This window comes from Protopterus annectens, chromosome 2.part0, assembly GCF_019279795.1.
Source record: "Protopterus annectens isolate FY-2018-M chromosome 2.part0, PAN1.0, whole genome shotgun sequence".
NCBI lineage: Eukaryota > Metazoa > Chordata > Ceratodontiformes > Protopteridae > Protopterus > Protopterus annectens.
In genome coordinates this window covers 1,411,155,762-1,411,173,957 of record NC_056728.1, presented here as the reverse complement: position 1 = coordinate 1,411,173,957, position 18,196 = coordinate 1,411,155,762, and the positions used below count along the sequence as shown (strand labels likewise).

The window sequence follows — 18,196 nt, the reverse complement described above, 5'->3', positions numbered from 1 at the left end:
GCATTTGGTTTGGCTCCATTTGCCCTGAATGCATCTCCCTGCCAGGTGAGCCCCCCAAGCATAGTCTGATGCGTCTGTAGTTAGGGTTTGGGTGGCAGGGAGTAGAGTGAATGACAGTCCCTTGTTTTGGTGACATATCTCTGCCCACCAAAGAAACTCCTGTTGTAGGCAGGGAATGAGAGGACTCATCGTTTCCAGGCTGCGACAATGCTAACTCCATAAACTTTTTAGGTACCAGTGAAGTTTCCTTCTATGCAGTCTCGCATATTGAATTAGTAGAATGCAGGATGCCATGAACCCCAAAGCCTGCAGAATTTGTCTTGCAGATAACTGGGTTTTTGTTGCCATTTGTTTGGAGTATGTTGTCAGTTGCCTTTGTTTGTCTTGCATGAGGTAAGCCATCTGGGCAGTTGTATTCAAGCTTGCACCCAGGAATGTAATTATTTGAGAGGGTACCAGTTGTGATTTCTTTTAGTTTATTGTGTACCCTAGGCATGCTAGAAGCCTTTTTACAAACGCCAGATGTTGAAGCAGTGTGTCCTTGTCCTCTGCTTGAATGAGACAGTTGTCCAGATAAGGATAAATTTGTATGCTTCTTTGTCTGCGGAATGTCATTACTGGTGCCAGGCACTTTGTAAAGACCCTGGGTGCATTAGATAAACCAAAGGGCAGTGCAGAGAATTTGTAATGCAAAAAACCTGCTTTGAAGCGCAGGTATCTTCTGCATGATTCCCTTATTGGGATATACAGGTATGCCTCAAGTCTAGAGTTACTAATCAAGCATTCTTGCCTAGCATAGGCAGTAGCTGTTGTAAAGTCAGCATTTTGAATTTTGGAATGTCCAGGAACGTGTTCAGAATCGATAAGTCCAGTATTGGATGCCATGAATTGTCTTTTCTGGGTACCAGGAAAAGTCTTGAATAAAAACCTTGTCCTTTTTCCTTTTCTGGTACCGGTTGAATAGCCCCCATATCCATGAGGGACATGACTTGTTTCTGGGCCTCTGCCCACTGGTTTTATGGCAGATCCGGCCATCCGTTTGGAACTGGCAAAGTAAGGAAATGAAATCTGTACCCCTGGGATACTATGTTTAATACCCACTTGTCCTGGGTAATTAACTGCCAATTTTGAGCATGAAGTGCTAGTTTTCCCCCCAAGGGGGCGGTCAAAAGATAAGTGTTTGGTGATGGTAGAGGAAAGTCATTGAGACTGCAAACTGTAGGGTTGTGCTTTGGTTCCTCCAGATTTGGAGGTGGAGGCACCCCATTGCTTTGACCTGCAAGAACCCTGTGATTGGTATCTGGAGCCTTTTGAGCACCTGGATTTGCCCTGAGTGGCTCTGTTGGACACAGGAAAGGACCAATTTTTAGGCCGGTGCCTACTGAACCTGGGTGGCTGCACTTGCAAGAAATATTTTACAGTTTGCATAGATTTAGCTTTGTCTTCCATTTTCTTTAAAACCTCTTCTGCCTTATTACCAAACATAGTATCATGCTGCAAAGGGGCATCCAACAACCTAGCTTTAACATTTTGCTCCTTGAGCTAGGCATGCCTTCTAATCACAGATCCAGTAACGGTGGCCCTACAAGAGGCCTACAAGGAATCAAAACCACATTGCAAAGTATGCTTTCCAACCTGTTCTGCTGAATGCAATAATTCCTGTAACTCTATTTTCCACACAATCAGAAATCAACATAATTTTCTGTTTCAGTAAGGCCATAACATGCTGTTGATATTTAAGCATATGAAACTGGCAGTTTAAAGTCCTGATTGCCAAGGTTGCAGATGTATAAACCTTCTTACCCCATCTATCCAGCACCCTGGAAACTATCAGAAGGGGTAGGATTTTTAGCTGTAGAGGCCTTTACACCCTTGGGACCCTGAGAAATACTCAGGATCAGCAGCAGGATTTTTGAAAAGAAATTTGTGGGAGTCAGGAACCCTGTAATATCTGTCTGGCTTACTAAGAGCCGGAGGCAGGGAATCAGGAGCCATGCTTTATTCCGAGAACACATCATCAACAATGTCTAATACAGGAGGTACTGCCAAAGGCCTATGCTGAGGAAGGAGGAGGAAATCCCTAAGCCTCTTTTTTGATTCAGAGAAGTCCTGACACTCCCAGTGAAAATGTTCCCTTAAAGTATGCAAAGTCACTCCAAATGAGTAATCCTCAGGAGGAGATGCAGATGGGACGGATTCCCCTGCATCAGAATCCTCACAGGGTGGAATAGAAAATTCCTGATCAGAAGAGGAATCAGAAGAAATGGAAACCTGATCTGACCAGTGCCTTGCCTAGACCTCTTAGCAGGGGGGGGGGGTTTGAGAACCCCTGATCAAGGTAATTAAATCCTCAGCCATTTTGATCATCTGTTTTTTAGGCATAGGGGCCTGAGCACATGGCTCATGCGTTGGTTTTTTAGACATAGAAGTTGTTTTTGACCTTGTTTTTGCTGCTGGCATCGGTTTAATATAAAAATGTTGAGGCCTGAAAACACCCTCAGAAGCCGGTGCCTGCTCAGCGGCTCCGGACCCATCCAAGGGAGAGACATCCACGGGTTCAATACTTTGAGAAACTCGAGGCATACTGGACTCCAAATGGGTCTCGGTAGAGGCCTGCGACTCAAAAGTAGTGGGTATCAGGGGCTGCGAAAGTGCCTCACTGAGTACCGGTGAACCGGCAACTGGCTTAGGAGAAGCTTTGTCATCGGTTTTGGACCTCGACAGTCTGTCTCTTTCTTTGCGTTTTTTTGTGAACTCCGGTAGTCGGATTGCTAACAGACGACATTTCAGGATAATTAAATCTTGAACCAAAATATTTAGAAGCAAAAATAAAAAATATACCAACGCTTAATAGTGCGTTGGTTAAATCTTGCACAAAACTGACAGCAAGGCACGTTGTGATCATGACCTAGGCAGGGAATACAGTACAAATGAAAATCCTTATGACCGGTGCACACTTATGCAACCAGCGTATTGTACGTTTTTTTATTTTTTATATTTTTTCCCTAACAGAGTTGTTTGTTTTTCAATTGAATTGTACAAGTTACAGGTCACATTACAGGTGGGAGAAGTTTTGAAATTATTTATTGTGGTCTCATTTTTTTTATATCACAAAAAACTGGCATTTTAACAGGGGTGTGACATTTACATCCACTGTACATCCCCACCTAAGAGAAAGAGAAGTTGTCCACTTTCCAGGCCTGGGAATGTGGATCCCTCATACAAAACAGAGCAATCTGCCTGTTGTGGGAGGAGGCAAACAGGTCTGCTTGAGGAATACCTCACTTGTGTACAAGATCTAGGTACACCTCTTTGTGAAGCATCCGTTCGTGAGAGGGTGCAGAAGTTCTGCTGAGAGAGTGCCTGCCATTGCACTCTCTGCTGAAGGAATGTACACTGCTTGCAGATGAATATGCAGTTGAAGCTAAAGACCAAATATGTATGGCTAGGCTGCAAAGAGGGTAAGACCCTGTCACCCCCCCTGCTCGTTTATGTACCACAAGACAGTCGTATCGTCTGTAACTTCTTTCAATGTGCCTGGTAGGAGGACTGGTTGGAAGATCAGTAGTGTTAAGTAAAGGGCCCTCATCTCTTTTATGTTGATGTGGTCCCTTTGACTGGAGACCACTCTTCCTGCACTTTGCTTAGTTTTTGCTGGCATTGTAAAACTGCCCTCCAACCTAGGTCTGAAGCATCTGTGAAGATTTGCTGTGTAGGTGGGAGTAACTGCAAGGGTATGCCCTAGTTGAAATTGATGGCTGTAATCCACCATTCCAACTCTTTCTTTCAGGCATGGTAGTAAGGAGAGGGAGATATCCAGAGGATGGGAATGTTGGTTCCAACAAGTCTTTAGTAGTCAGTGGATCTTCCTCATATGCAGCCTTGCCAGAGGGAGCATTGGTATGTCATGTGGCCCAGGACTCTCAGGAATTCTCTGGCTGAAAGTGTTTGGAGCGAGAGAAGTTTCTGAAGGTAAAGAGTGAGGACTTTTACCTTCTGGCAGGGAATGAGAGCAGCCATCTTGTTGGTTCTTATCCTGTACCCCAGAAAGATTAGATCTTTTGTAGGGGTCAGGTGGGACTTCTCGTGGTTCACAGTGAACCTCAGGTCTGCCAGGGTTCTGGTCACCAGGTATAGGTGATGTTGCAGGGTGTGAAACTGCTGGTGAACTAATACCAGGTTGGCTAGCTATGGGTATATTTGAATGCCCTGTGTTCTGCAGTGGGCAATCACTGGTGTTAGACACTAACACCTTGGGAGCTGTGGAGAGCCCAAAAGGTAATGCAGAAAATTGTAAATAAAAGGAACCTATTGAAAAACATAGGAATTTCCTGTAGCAGGGGTGAACAGGAATATGATGGTAGGCGTCCTTCAGATCCACGGATACCATAAAAGCCTGGTAGGGAATGAAGGGCAACAAGCAGCTGCAAGGTGGGCATTCTGAAGGGGTGAACCTTAAGATAAAGGCTGAGTACGGACAAATCCATAATTGGTCTCCAAGGCCATCTTATCTTGTGACCAAAAACATCCTTGAGTAAAATCCCTTGTTTACCTGCTGTGGTGGGACCTTTTCTATGGTGCCCTGGGCCTGAAGATGCAGAATAGTGGGGAAAACATGGAGCTGGCTTGAGGGGGGGCTGGGGTATCCCTGGAAGGGGGGTAGAGCCCACCAAGTCATAAAATACCCTTTTTGAATTATGGAGAGGACCCAGGCTTCTGAGGTGATCTTCCACCAGGTGGGTAGGGAGAGGGTGAGGCGAAGGGACGGTGGGGTGGAGAGAGGTAGTGGGTTTGAGTCACAGTTGAGGGGTTCAGTCCTGGTCAGGTTGCCTCTGAAAGGAAGGGATTCTAGGAGTGGAATGTTTCCTAGTTTGCCTCCATCTTTAGCCTGTGGTGGAGCAGAATGAAATGACTGTCACCTACCAAAGGAAGTCCTTGGAGGGTAGTTTCTATGGTACCTAGGGATAGGAGAGACCAGTAAATATTTAAAATTTTACAACTCCTTTCCCTTTACTTGCAGGGATTTAAGGAGTTCTGCAGATGCTTCCCTGAAAAGGGTCTTATCTAGTGGTGCATCCAACAACTTGGTTTGTACATCCATAGGGAGAGGTTGTAGCCTCACCCAGAAGTATCTTCGCAATACAGACCCTGAAGCTGCAAATTTTTAAAAGGACTCCACCGCATCGTAATTGCACTTAATGGAGTGCCTAGTCACCTGTGAGGTAGTGGAGAGAAGGGAGTTCAGTTTGGTCTTAGCAGTCGAGTCTGGTACATCAGGTATGAGGGCTGAAGCCTTAGAAAGGGTTGTCTAGAACAAACCTGGCCATGTGGGTTTGATAGTTTAGGGCTCTGATGGCAAGAGTGGAAAAAGTACAGACCTTTTTCCCTAGCTTATCCATAAACTTGCTGTCCTTGTCAGTAGGGAATAAAGAGGTAGAAGCCAGTTGTCTAGAGGATTTGTTACCTGAGACTGCTATGACTGCAGGTCTGTAGGAGGGTTTTTCAACAGGTACCGAGTATCCTGAGGAACTTTATAGAACCTGTCTGGGCATTTAGAAGCTGGGGGTTGACCGTCAGGGGCCTGTGAAGCAGCCAAAAAGGTATCTTGAAAGGCTGGAATCAAGGGAGGGACTCCAGATGGTGAAGGTTGATCCATCTGTAGTAATTCAAAATACCTCTTTTGATTCTGAGACATCTGAGGCTTGCCATTTGAAGTGTTCTCTCATGAGAGAGATGGTATCTCCGCAAGAAAACTCTTCCCCTGGAGATTAAGGACCGACAGAGTCCTCTTCCTCAGGGGTAATGAAGTCCTTGAGGCATTCAGTTTGACAGCAGTAAGGGAGTCTTCAGAGGAGGAGTATACTTCCTCAGGCTATTCTAAGGCCTGCACAGGAGTAGAAGCAGGAGGAAATACCTGTGATTGTAGGACCTGGAATGCCCTGAAAAGATTTTGGGAGAAAACTTCCTATCCAGGGGCAGATTGCTGTTCAGCTCCTCTGAAGAGAAAACAAAAATTAAAACACAGTAAAGGATGGGTCGATTTAGAGACAGACGTCTGGAAGGATTGCAAAACATGGGTAGGCCCCTCGGACGTCACGAGCCATGTTCCCCCTCACCATCAGGTTCTGATGGCTGATGAACCTCAACAGATGTACTCAGCAATTCCATTGGGCCGGCTTCCATTATGGTTCCCGGTTCCAACTGAGAAACAGATGTCCGGTGGGACCCTGGGCTAACATCTACCTCAAGAGACTCACTGGACTCTAGGTGCAGCATGGGCATTGGGCCTAACGTTTTTGGCCTTCTTCCTAGGCGGCTCATCGGAGGTACCTACCCCACCCCTCCAAAGTCAGCACCAGATGCCAGAGTCTCTGGTTTTCAAGATAGAGTTTGAGAACAGCCAGATGGCTGCGAAGAGTTTGGGGCAAAAATGATTTACAAATGTCACAAGATGTATGGTTGTGGGCCTCCCCTAGACAAAACAAACACTTATCATGTGTGTCCTTGTGTGGAATTTGTCTACCACAAGCACACTTCTCCCTTTCTAGTTGACATGTATGACTGAAATGCTAAGAAATGGATAAAAACCCCAAAGGGTACTTATTTGTAGCAGACAGCAATCAAACGAGCGAACTGCTACCCGAAGCTGGCAATCAGAGGTCTGAAGATCACTTCGGCAAAAGTTCTGATGTGGGTACGTGCAGACATCACTTTTATAGCCAATGTCGGTTTATGGCTCTGACATCAAATGTCGCACATACCCCTGCTCCTAAGAATTGGGTATACTGGCTGGATGTCTGATACAAGCAGCAACCTCCCTACAGTTATGAATACTGCAACATGAGAACAGAAGGACATATATACAGCTATCTCCCCATACCACATCAACATACATATACAAGAACAATCAATTTTCTAAAAACAGCAGACTCTTGTGCTACTAAAGTACATCTGAATTTAATTATAAAAAAAATGGTATAACAAAATGAAATTCAGGTCTTTCATGAAATTGTTCTAAGGCTACTCAAAGTACTTCTTATGGGATAAGCGATCGACTGAAGTTCCACTGCAGCAAAATCTGCAAACCTCCTTGAAGGACAATGTATTGGGATGGATTCCATTCTGTGAGGCCATGGGACACTCAAGGCGGCAAAGTAATTTTTTTTTAAATAATTTTCAATGAAACAGTTTGAGAGAGCTCAATGTGACCTTTTAAAAGCTTATCCATTTTTATACTACAGTTGCCTATTGTGGCAGTACACATACAAAATTTGAATTAAAGAGCAATTTAACCTTCATCTGCAGATGTATATGAGCTTGTCTCTTCTTCATGGGGTTTCCCTCCTTCCTGTGCTCTGGGTAAGGACTCCTCTTCAGCCTGTGGTGCAGAAGGCTCAGGTTCTTCAGGAACGGCTGTTTCCTCTAGCTGTGTGGTGCTGACATGTACTGCCTCTACCTCTCCCGTCTCATCATTCACATGACTCTCACTGTTGTCCAATTCCTGGGCAGCTGCCACATCATCTTAAAATATAGTTAAGAAATAAGCATATTAGAAAAAAACAATGCTTGATCATAACAGCTACCCATAAATATGCCATTTTTTTTCATTTTGCAAATTCTAGCAGTAATCCAGCCAGAGGAGACAGTTAAGAAAATCATCACTACTGAACTGAAACCAGCATGGCATGTGAGTGAAGTGTGCCAGTTATAAGACAAGAATGGTGCGCACCTTTAAACTGAGACCACCAAAGCATGCGAGTCAAGTGTGCCAGTTTATAAAGCAATGGTGCACACCAATAACAGAACATCTCCTGCTACATATTTTAGTTAAATGCATATCTGCACACCTGGCAGTAACATGAGGGCTGACTATACTGCAGACTCCAGAAGAGAATTACAGGAAATCCTGGTTAATGGAGAGAAGGTCCACTGCTCGTCAGCTACTATGAAATGCATGTGAACATCACAATTTTAGGGAGGCAATCCCAAAGCGAATGGTCTCATACTAGAGGACACAGCATGAAGTAAAAGAACATGATAAAAAAAACACCCAAAATTAGGGATTAAAAGTATACTGCGGAGCTACAGATGAACATTGAGGTAACTATATACCTTTAAACAAAGAATCTAGCTGGTCTGAGACTATGCCAATTAACTACAGACAAGCTGAAAGATGTCAACATATTATTTACACTGAAACTTGGCCGGTCTGCAAGATAAATATACATCCATTCTTGTTCGGACAAACACTGCAACAGTGCAACTACATCACTGTCATCTTCAAGACATCTGGGATGCCTTTTAAGTGGCAACTCCAGTAGATCCCACATGACAGAACACCACCGGCGGCTACCACATACAATGCTGTCAAGGAGAAAATACTGTTAAAAAGTCCCATAAACTTAACAGACTCAAGATACATTACTAAATGATGAAAAGAAGGGAGACTGACACCTTCCCACTAAAGAACTACAACTATCTTCGGAACTTTCCTTAAAATTCACCTATTGGGTCATCCAATGCTACACTTCTGCAGTAAAAGAAAATCATAAATTATGCAGCACATTGAAAGAATTAAATGAGTTAAGGTTACACATATGCTTCAAAAGTAAAATGAATGCAGGTCAAGTAATATCCAATACTTCATCTTACTCAGCCAATGCAAGGCTTGAAAGAGTACATCTCATGTACTGAATTAAAAAAAAGATGCTTTTCTTAAGTTCATAGGTAGTTATTAGGCTTGCGGTCCAGGGTACCATGGTGGAGCCTAGTCCAAGGTCCCCAACTGCCCCAGGCAGTAAGTGACTTGCTCATGGTCAGAAAGTAGGCAAATGAGGGCTTAGGGAATTGAGACCTTTACACAGGAACTAAAGCAAAGAGTCTTAACCCTCAATGCCAAATGGCAGAGTAACTTAGCTGTATAAAAACGCACTAATAAAATCTATCTTTGCACAGAGGATCCACACAAAGCAGCAAATCACATAAGGATGGCAGCACTCCTACAACTGATTTATTTTATATCTGATTACCAGGTTGATCAGACTGGGTAATCAGGTGACCATTTTCAGCAGAGACCCAGGGAGAAAAGCTTCACATACATAATAATCATATGATAAAAATACAAAAGTCAGAGAGGAGTACAAATTAATAGAGCAAACAATAGTATATCACACCATAGTATGATGAGAAGTTACTGAAGTGTACAATACACAGAGTGTACATTGGTAAAACAGAACATATAATGTATTTGAGTAGGAAAGTGCAGTAATAATATATACAGTTATATACATACATTTAAAAATACAATTCATTATGGTAGGTTTTTGTCTTGTGTGTTTGACCTTTTGAGTAGTGCCAGAGGAAGTTTTATCTGAATGGTGGTAGTATGGCTACCCATGATCAGTACAGGTACACTGCCAGATGAGATTGAGGTGGGCTTTTAATTGGATTTTAAAAGATGGGACTGCTGTTTTGCAATCTGATATCTGGTGGAAGAGAATTCCAGATTTTAGCAACTGTGTAGGAGTAAGAGGGATTCACTAGCACCGTGTCTACATTTAGCTACATCAAGAAGGGCTTTGTTTGTGGATCTTAGCTGGTGAACAGAACTGTGAAAGTTGAGTAAGCCTGAGAGATCAGGAATCTTGTTTGGATGGTACAGCAAATAATGAGCCATGGTTAGTTGGTTATAGTTTAGTAAGTCGAGGAGTTCTAGCAAACCTAACTCTTTTAGTGAGTGAGAGTGGTGGGAGCGGAAATTAGAGTTGGTTGCGAATCTAGCTATTTTATTACAGCACATGGACAATTTGTGTAGGTCTGTCTTGTTAAGGTTTGTTAATACAGGGGGTGCATATAACAATGTAGAGAGATGGTGAGTTCTAGATGTAGTAATTTTGGTGCTTTTGTTTAGATAGTTTTTGCAGCGGTAGTGGGTTCCAAGTTTTTTATGGACTTTGGACATGGTCTGTCCTTTAGGTTTTAAAACAGCTGATGTGATATGATTTAAACAGGACTATTAATCTCATCATCCAACATTTACAGTGTATGATGTAAGGTGCATCTCTACACTCTTATCCTGACTGGCAAAGCACACTACCACTTATTTAAAGATTTCACCATTGGTACTTAAAGCAAAACTTACTCCCCAGACTTCATCTTAGAAAGGAGAGATGACAAGACTGAGCCTTCCAAAGCAAGCAAGTTTATCCAGTGACCTAAACCAGCTGCTGAATGCAGGTCACCAGACTTACAATCGTGGCAACAAAATCTGTACATCAACAGGCCAGCTTGACAGACATGTTAGTGCTCCTTGTATTAGCCAAGCAGCAGTCGCCCACATATACAAGTAACTCCTGTATTTGTATGCAGCCTTAGACACTTCAAAACAATGTTCATCTACTTTTAGCCTTACATGCACTTCTCTATCAGTTTTCGCTTGTTTATAACTGCATTATTATACCTTTTTAATTTTATGTTTGTCCATTATTGGCTATAAAATGGGTATGCGAGTAATATGTATGACCCACAAGTTAAAAATGAAAAACACAAATTATCGCCAAAGAGGAGTTAGCAGGAATTATTAAAATAGTCCTAATGCTTAAGAAAAAGATCTGGTCTAAACATCAAACTAGCAATTGCCAATTAAAAAAGGTGTGTCTTGTGTGTGTGTCTGTGTACATTCTTCAAATTAACTTCCAAGAAAGGCAGTTTGTTTTTTTTAATTAACCTAAACAATCGCCATTGATATGTACCTACACAAAGCTGTTACCAATGTAAGGGGAAAACATTTTCTGAATGCACTTCTGTGTCCTACCTCAGATCTGTATACTACTGTCTCATCAGATTTACATCTTACAGTTGTGTTTCTCTCTCAGATATGTATCGTTTTTACATACTGATATTGCTCATTTTGTAGATTTTGTTTTTGTAAACCTCCATGGTGGAGTCTGAAAATGATCCATTTGGATCAATCCATTCCCCTACTAAACAAAGATTAAAAATACAATAAAATAAAATTTTAGCAGGCTAGATGGAAAATTACTCCCCTTCAAAGAAATTCATATTTACAGTGTCTGAGCACATTGCCAAGTATTGTACACAATTTTAATATAATGTTAACCATACTAAAAGTTTTTTGTTTGCTTAAAGTAAATGGTCGCATTCATCAACTTACTTTTAGCACCATCCTATGTGGCACATAAGGCACAGGTTAGCATTTTCACCCAACTGGAAAACATTTTTCCTCCAGCTTCCACTTAAACCAGTATTCATTAAAATTTTCCCCAGCACTGATGCCTCTGAAAGTTAAAGATGATCTTTAATCTAAATAACATCAGCTCACTGAAAATGTAAAATGCGCTCATAGACTTTAATGGCACGTTCTGCACAGGTGCAAATAAGTATCCACTGAAGTCTAAGGAAGAGCTCTTAGTTGATGTGACTGAGGGAGAAATTCCAAAATTTATTTGGGTCATGGTTTGAATAAAAAGTTTAAAGCTTTTTATTAAAAATAGGTCCCAAATTAATATGAAATAACCACTGCAAGATGCATCATAACAATTAACTCATCCTGTGTGCTGTGAAGCAGCTTTAAAGTGTGACAATACACTTTAAAAAGATTCAGGTTTATATAACAGGCTGCAAACTTGTTCACAGGTGTGTACTAGGCTAATGGCCCTGGAGCTTCTACAAGCCTAGCCCATAGGATTACCCTGGCATCGTCCCACCCGACCTTAGTTCCCAGTGCCTCTGTCGAGCAGAGCCACTGGAGTGATCCCTGGCGTGAATTTTCCATTTCCCATCCACTCATCAAGATTTCTCTTGAACAGGGCCAGTGAGGTGCTCTGTTTGACATGTATGGGAAGTCTATTCCATAGCATGGGCAGTCTCTGGGTTATGAACCTGTCCCTCCAGCATTTTCTGTTGACTGTGGTAATGAGGTTGAGGTCTCTGGAGCATGTGGTGCGGAGGGATTGGGATTTCTTTAGCTGTATCATTTCTAACAGGGCTTGGTCAGACATGGCTTTGTAAGTCAAGCAGAGATCGCCTCTAAGTAGGCGATATGACACAAAGAATAGTTGGGAGTTTTTTGAGTCTGTCCATATAGGACAAGTGTTTAAGGCCTAGGATCCTCTTTGTGAGGTACTTTTGCGGCCTCTCCAGTTGTTGCACGTGTCTAGGGAGGTACATGACAAATGGGGCATTGTACTCTATGATTGGCCTAATGAGGGAAGAGTAAAGGGAGATAATGACCTCTTTCTTCCTGGATGCAAAACCTTTAGTAATGAGATGTGCCACATAGGACTTTCTAACCACAATGGCAATGTGGTGGTCAAAAGAGAAGTTGCTGTCAACCTGTGTTCCCAAATCTCTTATACCGCCTTCTGTGTTCAGTAGACTACCATCTATGTGGTAATTCATGGGAACCGGGTTTTTTTCAAAGGGGACGACTACAATGTTTTGGTATTGAGCTCAAGGCCACGGTTCTGATACCAGTTGTTGGTGTCAGTCAGGCCTTTCTGTAGGATGTCATCACCACTTGGGGAATTAATAATAGATCCCAACGTGCAATCGTCTGTGAACTTTGTCAGCCAGAGACCTTTCGTGTTGGCCTGGACTTCACAGAAGTAGATACCAAACAGGACGACTCAGGACCAAACCCTGTGGGACTCCATTCATGACTGGTCGGCAGTCTGACTTGGAGTCAGCTACTTTCACACTGTGGGTTCTATCTGTGAGCCAGTTTGCAACCCACCTAATGATATAGGGGTTGATGCCTAGCTTAGTGAGTTTTTCTATGGTTCCTGAGTGGGGAATGGTATCAAGGGCCTTCTCCAGATCAAGGTAGGCTGTATGAACCACCTTGCCTTCATCCACAGCTCTGGTGACTGATTCAAAGAAGTCTACCAGGTTGAACAGGCATGATCTACCCTTCACAAAACCAAACTGTGAGGGATCCCGAGTTTGGAAATTCCCAATATCCTTGTTTATTAGGTCCATGATGATGCTTGCCATAGCTTTGCATATCTGACTCGTCAGGCTAATGGGGTGATAGTTCCCAGGGTCTGTAGTCACTCCTCCTTTGTGGAGAGGGATGACTGTAACAGTGTGCCATTCGGTAGGGACAAGGCCTGAGGTGAGGCTGTGACTGAACAAGACACACAGGTGAGGTGCCAATACACTTTGTAGTTCATGCAGAACATAACGGACATTGTCAGGTCCCATAGAAGCTGTATTCTTGGCCTTGGACAGTGCTGTTTTAACTTGTGCAACATAATACTGGGTGTGCCTGTCAATCTACTGGTATTGTGATTGGTCCTTTATCTGTTGGCCAGTATATTGGCACTATCTGTTGGCTCGGTATAGGAGGTATCATTGTACAGTAGCTCAGAGCAAATCTGGGTATTGCCGTGGAGATTCTTTACTTAACTATAGAAGGCCTTGTGGTTGTCTTTACTATCTACTGCAATTCTGTTTTCATAGCTAGCTTCAGAGGATCCTATGAGGGATCTCAACTTTTTGTTGAGACTAAGGGAGTTTTTCCAGTCTTGGGACTTCACCTTATTACGCATCAGTTTCCAACTTCTGTTGTAGAGTTTGTTTATGGCAGGAGACCACCAGACTAGCTTCCCTTTTTTTTTTTTTTTTTTTTTGGAGTAGAGCGTCTTGGTTCTACTGGGTATGGCGAGATCCATGCATTTGTCTACGTGTTCGTACAGTGCACTGGTGCATAATTCGGCGGTCATGCAACTATTCTCCATTTGCATGGGTGCCGTGAGGTTAGCCACCTCTTTTTTAGGAGCCCAAAGTTAGCTTTGGAGAAGTTTTTCATGGTGGTTACCTTTGCGGGGGGTGGGAGGGATGTGGATTTCCAAGGTGATTACTTTGTGGTTGGATCTAACAAGGGAGGAGTTGACTATTGGTGTAGAGCAACGGTTGACCAGGTTAGTTATGACTAGGTCAAGGATGTTGCTACCTCTAGTGAGGGTAAGAAAGTACAGTTTTGTACCTACCATAAATGTAGATGTTCGAGTGCTCATACAGCTGCAGTCATTACAGATGGGGTTATCCTGCCGTCAGGCGGGTCCTCGGTCGGACGAATTCCAAAGTCTAGGTCCGGCGTCAGTTGTCGTCGCTTCTTCCCTGACGTCAGTGCGGCAGGGGTATAAAGGAGGCAGCCAACGCCATCTTCTTCAGTTTTTCTTGCCCCAGATGTCAGGTGCCCCCAGAAGGAAGGCAAAACATAAACTTATGTAATCATGCAATATAGAATAATCAAAAAACAGTAGTTGCAAGCAAATACACCATAAAAGAATACCCCAAATAGGTTGTATGAGAAGCTGTTTGCCATAAGGCCTGTCCTAAGAGGGGATGGAGGGGGGGGGGGACCTGGACTGCAGCTGTATGAGCACTCGAACATCTACATTTATGGTAGGTACAAAACTGTACTATGTTCATCGTGCATACAGCTGCAGTCATTACAGATGGGAAGAATCCCAAAGCTAAGTAGGGGTGGCAGGCACTAAGTGGAACTAGGAGGAGCAAGGATGCCCTGCAAGACAGCTGTGGCAAATTCCGCTCTAGATTTAGAGTAAAGTGGAAGGTGATAGTGTTTGGAGAAAGTGTGCACTGAACTCCAAGTGGCTGCTTCCAAAATGTCCTTGGTAGGAACCCCCCCCCCTGAGGAAAGCTGCAGAGGTAGCTGTGGCCCTTGTGGAGTGGGATCTGATGCTTGAAGGCACAGCTTTTCCATGAAATGAGTAACAAAAGCGTATGCAGTGGGCTATCCATTTTGAGATTGTCTGTTTGGAGATAGCCTTTCCTTGAGCACCTGTAGCATAGGACACAAAGAGTTGCTCGGATTTCCTGTCCAAGTAATAACGAAGTTGTCTGTGAATGTCCACGGAATGCAGTAGTCTTTCCCCTTTGTTTTGTGGGTTAGGGTAAAAGGTAGGTAAGTGGATAGTCTGATTCAAGGCTACACTGGATACTACCTTTGGCATAAAGGTAGGGGTGGTTCGTAAGGAAACTCTGTCCTGATGGAAAATGATGAAAGGTTGCACAGCCATGAGGGCCTGTAGTTCCGAAACCCTGCGTGCTGAGGTGATAGCCAGAAGGAAGGCTGTTTTCCATGACAAGTATTGTAGTTCTGTTGAAGCAGCTGGCTCGAAGGGAGGAAGGGTCAGCTTTTCCAATATGAAGTTGAGGTCCCAAGCAGGGACTGGTGGTTTCCTTGGGGGTTTTATATTTTTTTCCCCTCTGAGGAACTGTCTTAAGAGAGGATGAGAGAATAAAGGAGGATCTATGTTGTATTGTGCAGAAATGGCTGAAGCGTGGATTTTGATGGAGGAGAAGGAAAGTCCACTGTTTAACATCTCAGCTAGGTACTGTAAAATTTGAGGTAAAGTTATTACCCAAGGATTCTGGCCCTTTTCCTGATTCCAGGCACAAAATCATTTCCATTTGGCGGAGTAGGCTTTTCTAGTAGAAGGTCGTCTGGCCTCCAAGATGACATCCTGCACCTCCTTGGAGAGGAGGGTTTGTTGGGAAATCAAGGGATTCTCCATGCAGCTAGATTTAGGGTTTTGAGCTGGCTGTGAAGAGTCTTGAAGTTGTGCTGGGACAACAGAAGAGGCACTAGAGGAAGGATCCATGGTGGGGAATGTGTCAGGCTCTTCAGGAGCAGATACCAGTGTTGTCTTGGCCAATCTGGAGCAATGAGAATCATTTTCGGCCTCTCTGCTCTGGCTTTTAATAGAACTTTGGGCAGCAGAGGAAGAGGCGGAAAGGCATAGACTGTCAACGTTGTCCAATTGAAAGAAAGTGCATCCACTTTCCAGGCCTGTGGATGATAGGTCCTTGAACAAAATTTTTCCAATTGGTAATTTCTGTGGGAAGCAAAGAGATCTATGTCTGGCTGTCCCCATGCCAGAGTTATTTTTGTGAAAACTTGAGGATGTAACTTCCATTCGTGTGGATCTGTCATATTTCTGCTTAGGCTGTCTGCCAGTGTGTTTTCCTTCCCTGGCAGAAATTGTGCCTGAAGTTGAATTTGCAATTCCAGTGCTGTGTTCCATAGGGTCATGGCTAGTCTGCACAAGGGGTAAGAATGAGTTCCCCCCTGTTTGTTTATGTACCACATCACTGTGGTGTTGTCTGTCCTTATCAATAGCTGGCCTGGATGCAGTAGGTCTTTGAAGGCCATAATAGCATTTTGCACTGCTAGCATTTCCTTTTGGTTGATGTGTAGGTGCTTCTCTTTTTGGGACCATTTTCCCTGAATGCACTGATCTGTCATGTGTGCCCCCCAGGCGTAGTCCGAGGCGTCTGTTGTGATGACTTGAGTTGCTTGAGGTATGCAGAAAGGGAGACCTATGTTTCTTTGGCATGCTTGAGCCCACCACAAAAATTCCTTTGGAAGACATGGAATGAGTGGTATAATTGTTTCCAAGCTGTGGCTGTGTTGAGACCATAAGTTTTTTTAAGTACCACTGAAGTTTCCTCATATGCAGCTTTGCACATGGGATCAGAAGGATGCACAATGCCATGAATCCCAGAGCCTGCAGGACTTTCCTTGCAGTCAGCCTGGTGAAGGTTGCCATTTTGCTGAAGTATTGAGACAGTTGCCCTTGTTTGTCTGGCATGAGGTAGGCCATCTGGGTGGTTGTATTCAAGCTGGCACCCAGGAAAATTATTTGTTGAGAGGGTATTAGTTTTGATTTCTTTTTGTTGACTGTGTATCCCAGAAGTTCAACAGTTTTATTACAAACGCCAGGTGTTTCAGAAGTATGTCCTTGCTGTCCGCTTGGATCAGGCAGTCGTCCAGATATGGGTATATTTGTATTCCTTGAAGTCTGCAGAAGGCAATTACTGATGCCAGGCATTTCGTAAACACTCTGGGTGCAGTAGATAAGCCAAAGGGCAATGCAGAGAATTGATAATGGGTTGAACCTGCAAGAGTATCTTCTGCAATCTTGTCTGATAGGGACATGCAGGTATGCCTCCTTGAGGTCCAATGTTACCAGCCAAGACTCCTTGCCCAGCATGGGAATAAGCTGCTGTAATGTGAGCATCTTGAATTTTGGTACCTGTAGATATGTGTTTAGTATGGATAGGTCTAAAATAGGTCTCCAATCTTTGTCTTTCCTTTGTACCAGGAATAGTCTGGAATAAAACCTTTGACCTTGTTCTTTTGCAGGTACCTCTTGAATCGCTTTCATGTCCATGAGAGCTGAAATTTGTTTTTGTGCCTCTGCCCTTTGATTTTGTGGCAGGTTTGGCATGCCTCTCATTTTTGGAAGGGTGTGAAAGTGGAACCTGTAGCCTCCATCTATAATGTCCAGAATCCATTTGTCTTTTGCGACAATATGCCAATTTTTTGAGAATAATGCCAGTTTTCCGCCCAAAGGTGCTGCCATTAAAGCTTTGCCTGGCAGGTAAAGGGGGAAGTCATTGTGTCTGCTTTCTGAATGACTGATCTATCTTCTCCACCTCTTGGGGTTGGTGCTTGCCACTGTCTGGCTCTGAAAGATCCTTGAGGTTGCCCTCTACCCCTTGGGCGTCTGTATCTGCCTCTTTGAGGTCTGTCCGTGGCTGGAAAGGACCAATTTTTTGAAGGCCAGTTTCTGCTGAAACGTGGAGGTTGTACCTGCAGGAAATCTTTCACTGTTTGCATTGATTTCACTTTTTCCTCCATTTTCTTTAGTACCTCCTCAGCTTTAACACCAAACAATACATCTTTTTGAAGAGGTGCATCTAGTAATTTAGCTTTGACATGATCTGGTAAGGCTTGCTCTTTGAGCCAAGCATGTCTACATATAACAGACCCCGTAACAGCAGCTCTACATGAGGCCTCTAAAGCATCAAAACCACACTGCAAGGTATGTTTACCCACTTGCTCTGCACCATGCAACAAATCCTGCAACTCTTTTAAATCTGGCTGTTCTGGTTGTGTCATTTTGCTTTTCAACTGAGATAACAAAAACTGTTGATACTTTAACATATGGAACTGACAGTTTAATTCCCTCATGGTTAAAGTGGCCGAGGTATACACCTTTTTCCCCCCACCTTTCTAAAGCTCTGGAATCTCTCTCTGAAGGTAATGGGTTTTTAGCAGAAGAGGCCTTAATTCCCTTGGGACCCTGTGAAATAGTTTCTGGGTCAGCAGTATGGCTTTTGTATAGGAACTGGTGTGAAT

At 43.5% G+C, this 18,196-nt stretch overlaps 1 protein-coding gene across 4 annotated transcripts in view; it reads right to left on the bottom strand.

The window, feature by feature from the left end:
• The window catches only part of LOC122793514 (mitochondria localized glutamic acid rich protein), a 530,827-nt gene that overhangs the window by 220,308 nt on the left and 292,323 nt on the right, over positions 1–18,196 (bottom strand). For all 4 annotated transcript variants that reach the window (XM_044061639.1, XM_044061637.1, XM_044061640.1 and 1 more), the window contains exon 4: positions 7,294–7,521. In XM_044061639.1, the coding sequence (XP_043917574.1) occupies positions 7,294–7,521 (228 nt within the window). The remainder of the gene's footprint in view (positions 1–7,293; positions 7,522–18,196) is intronic.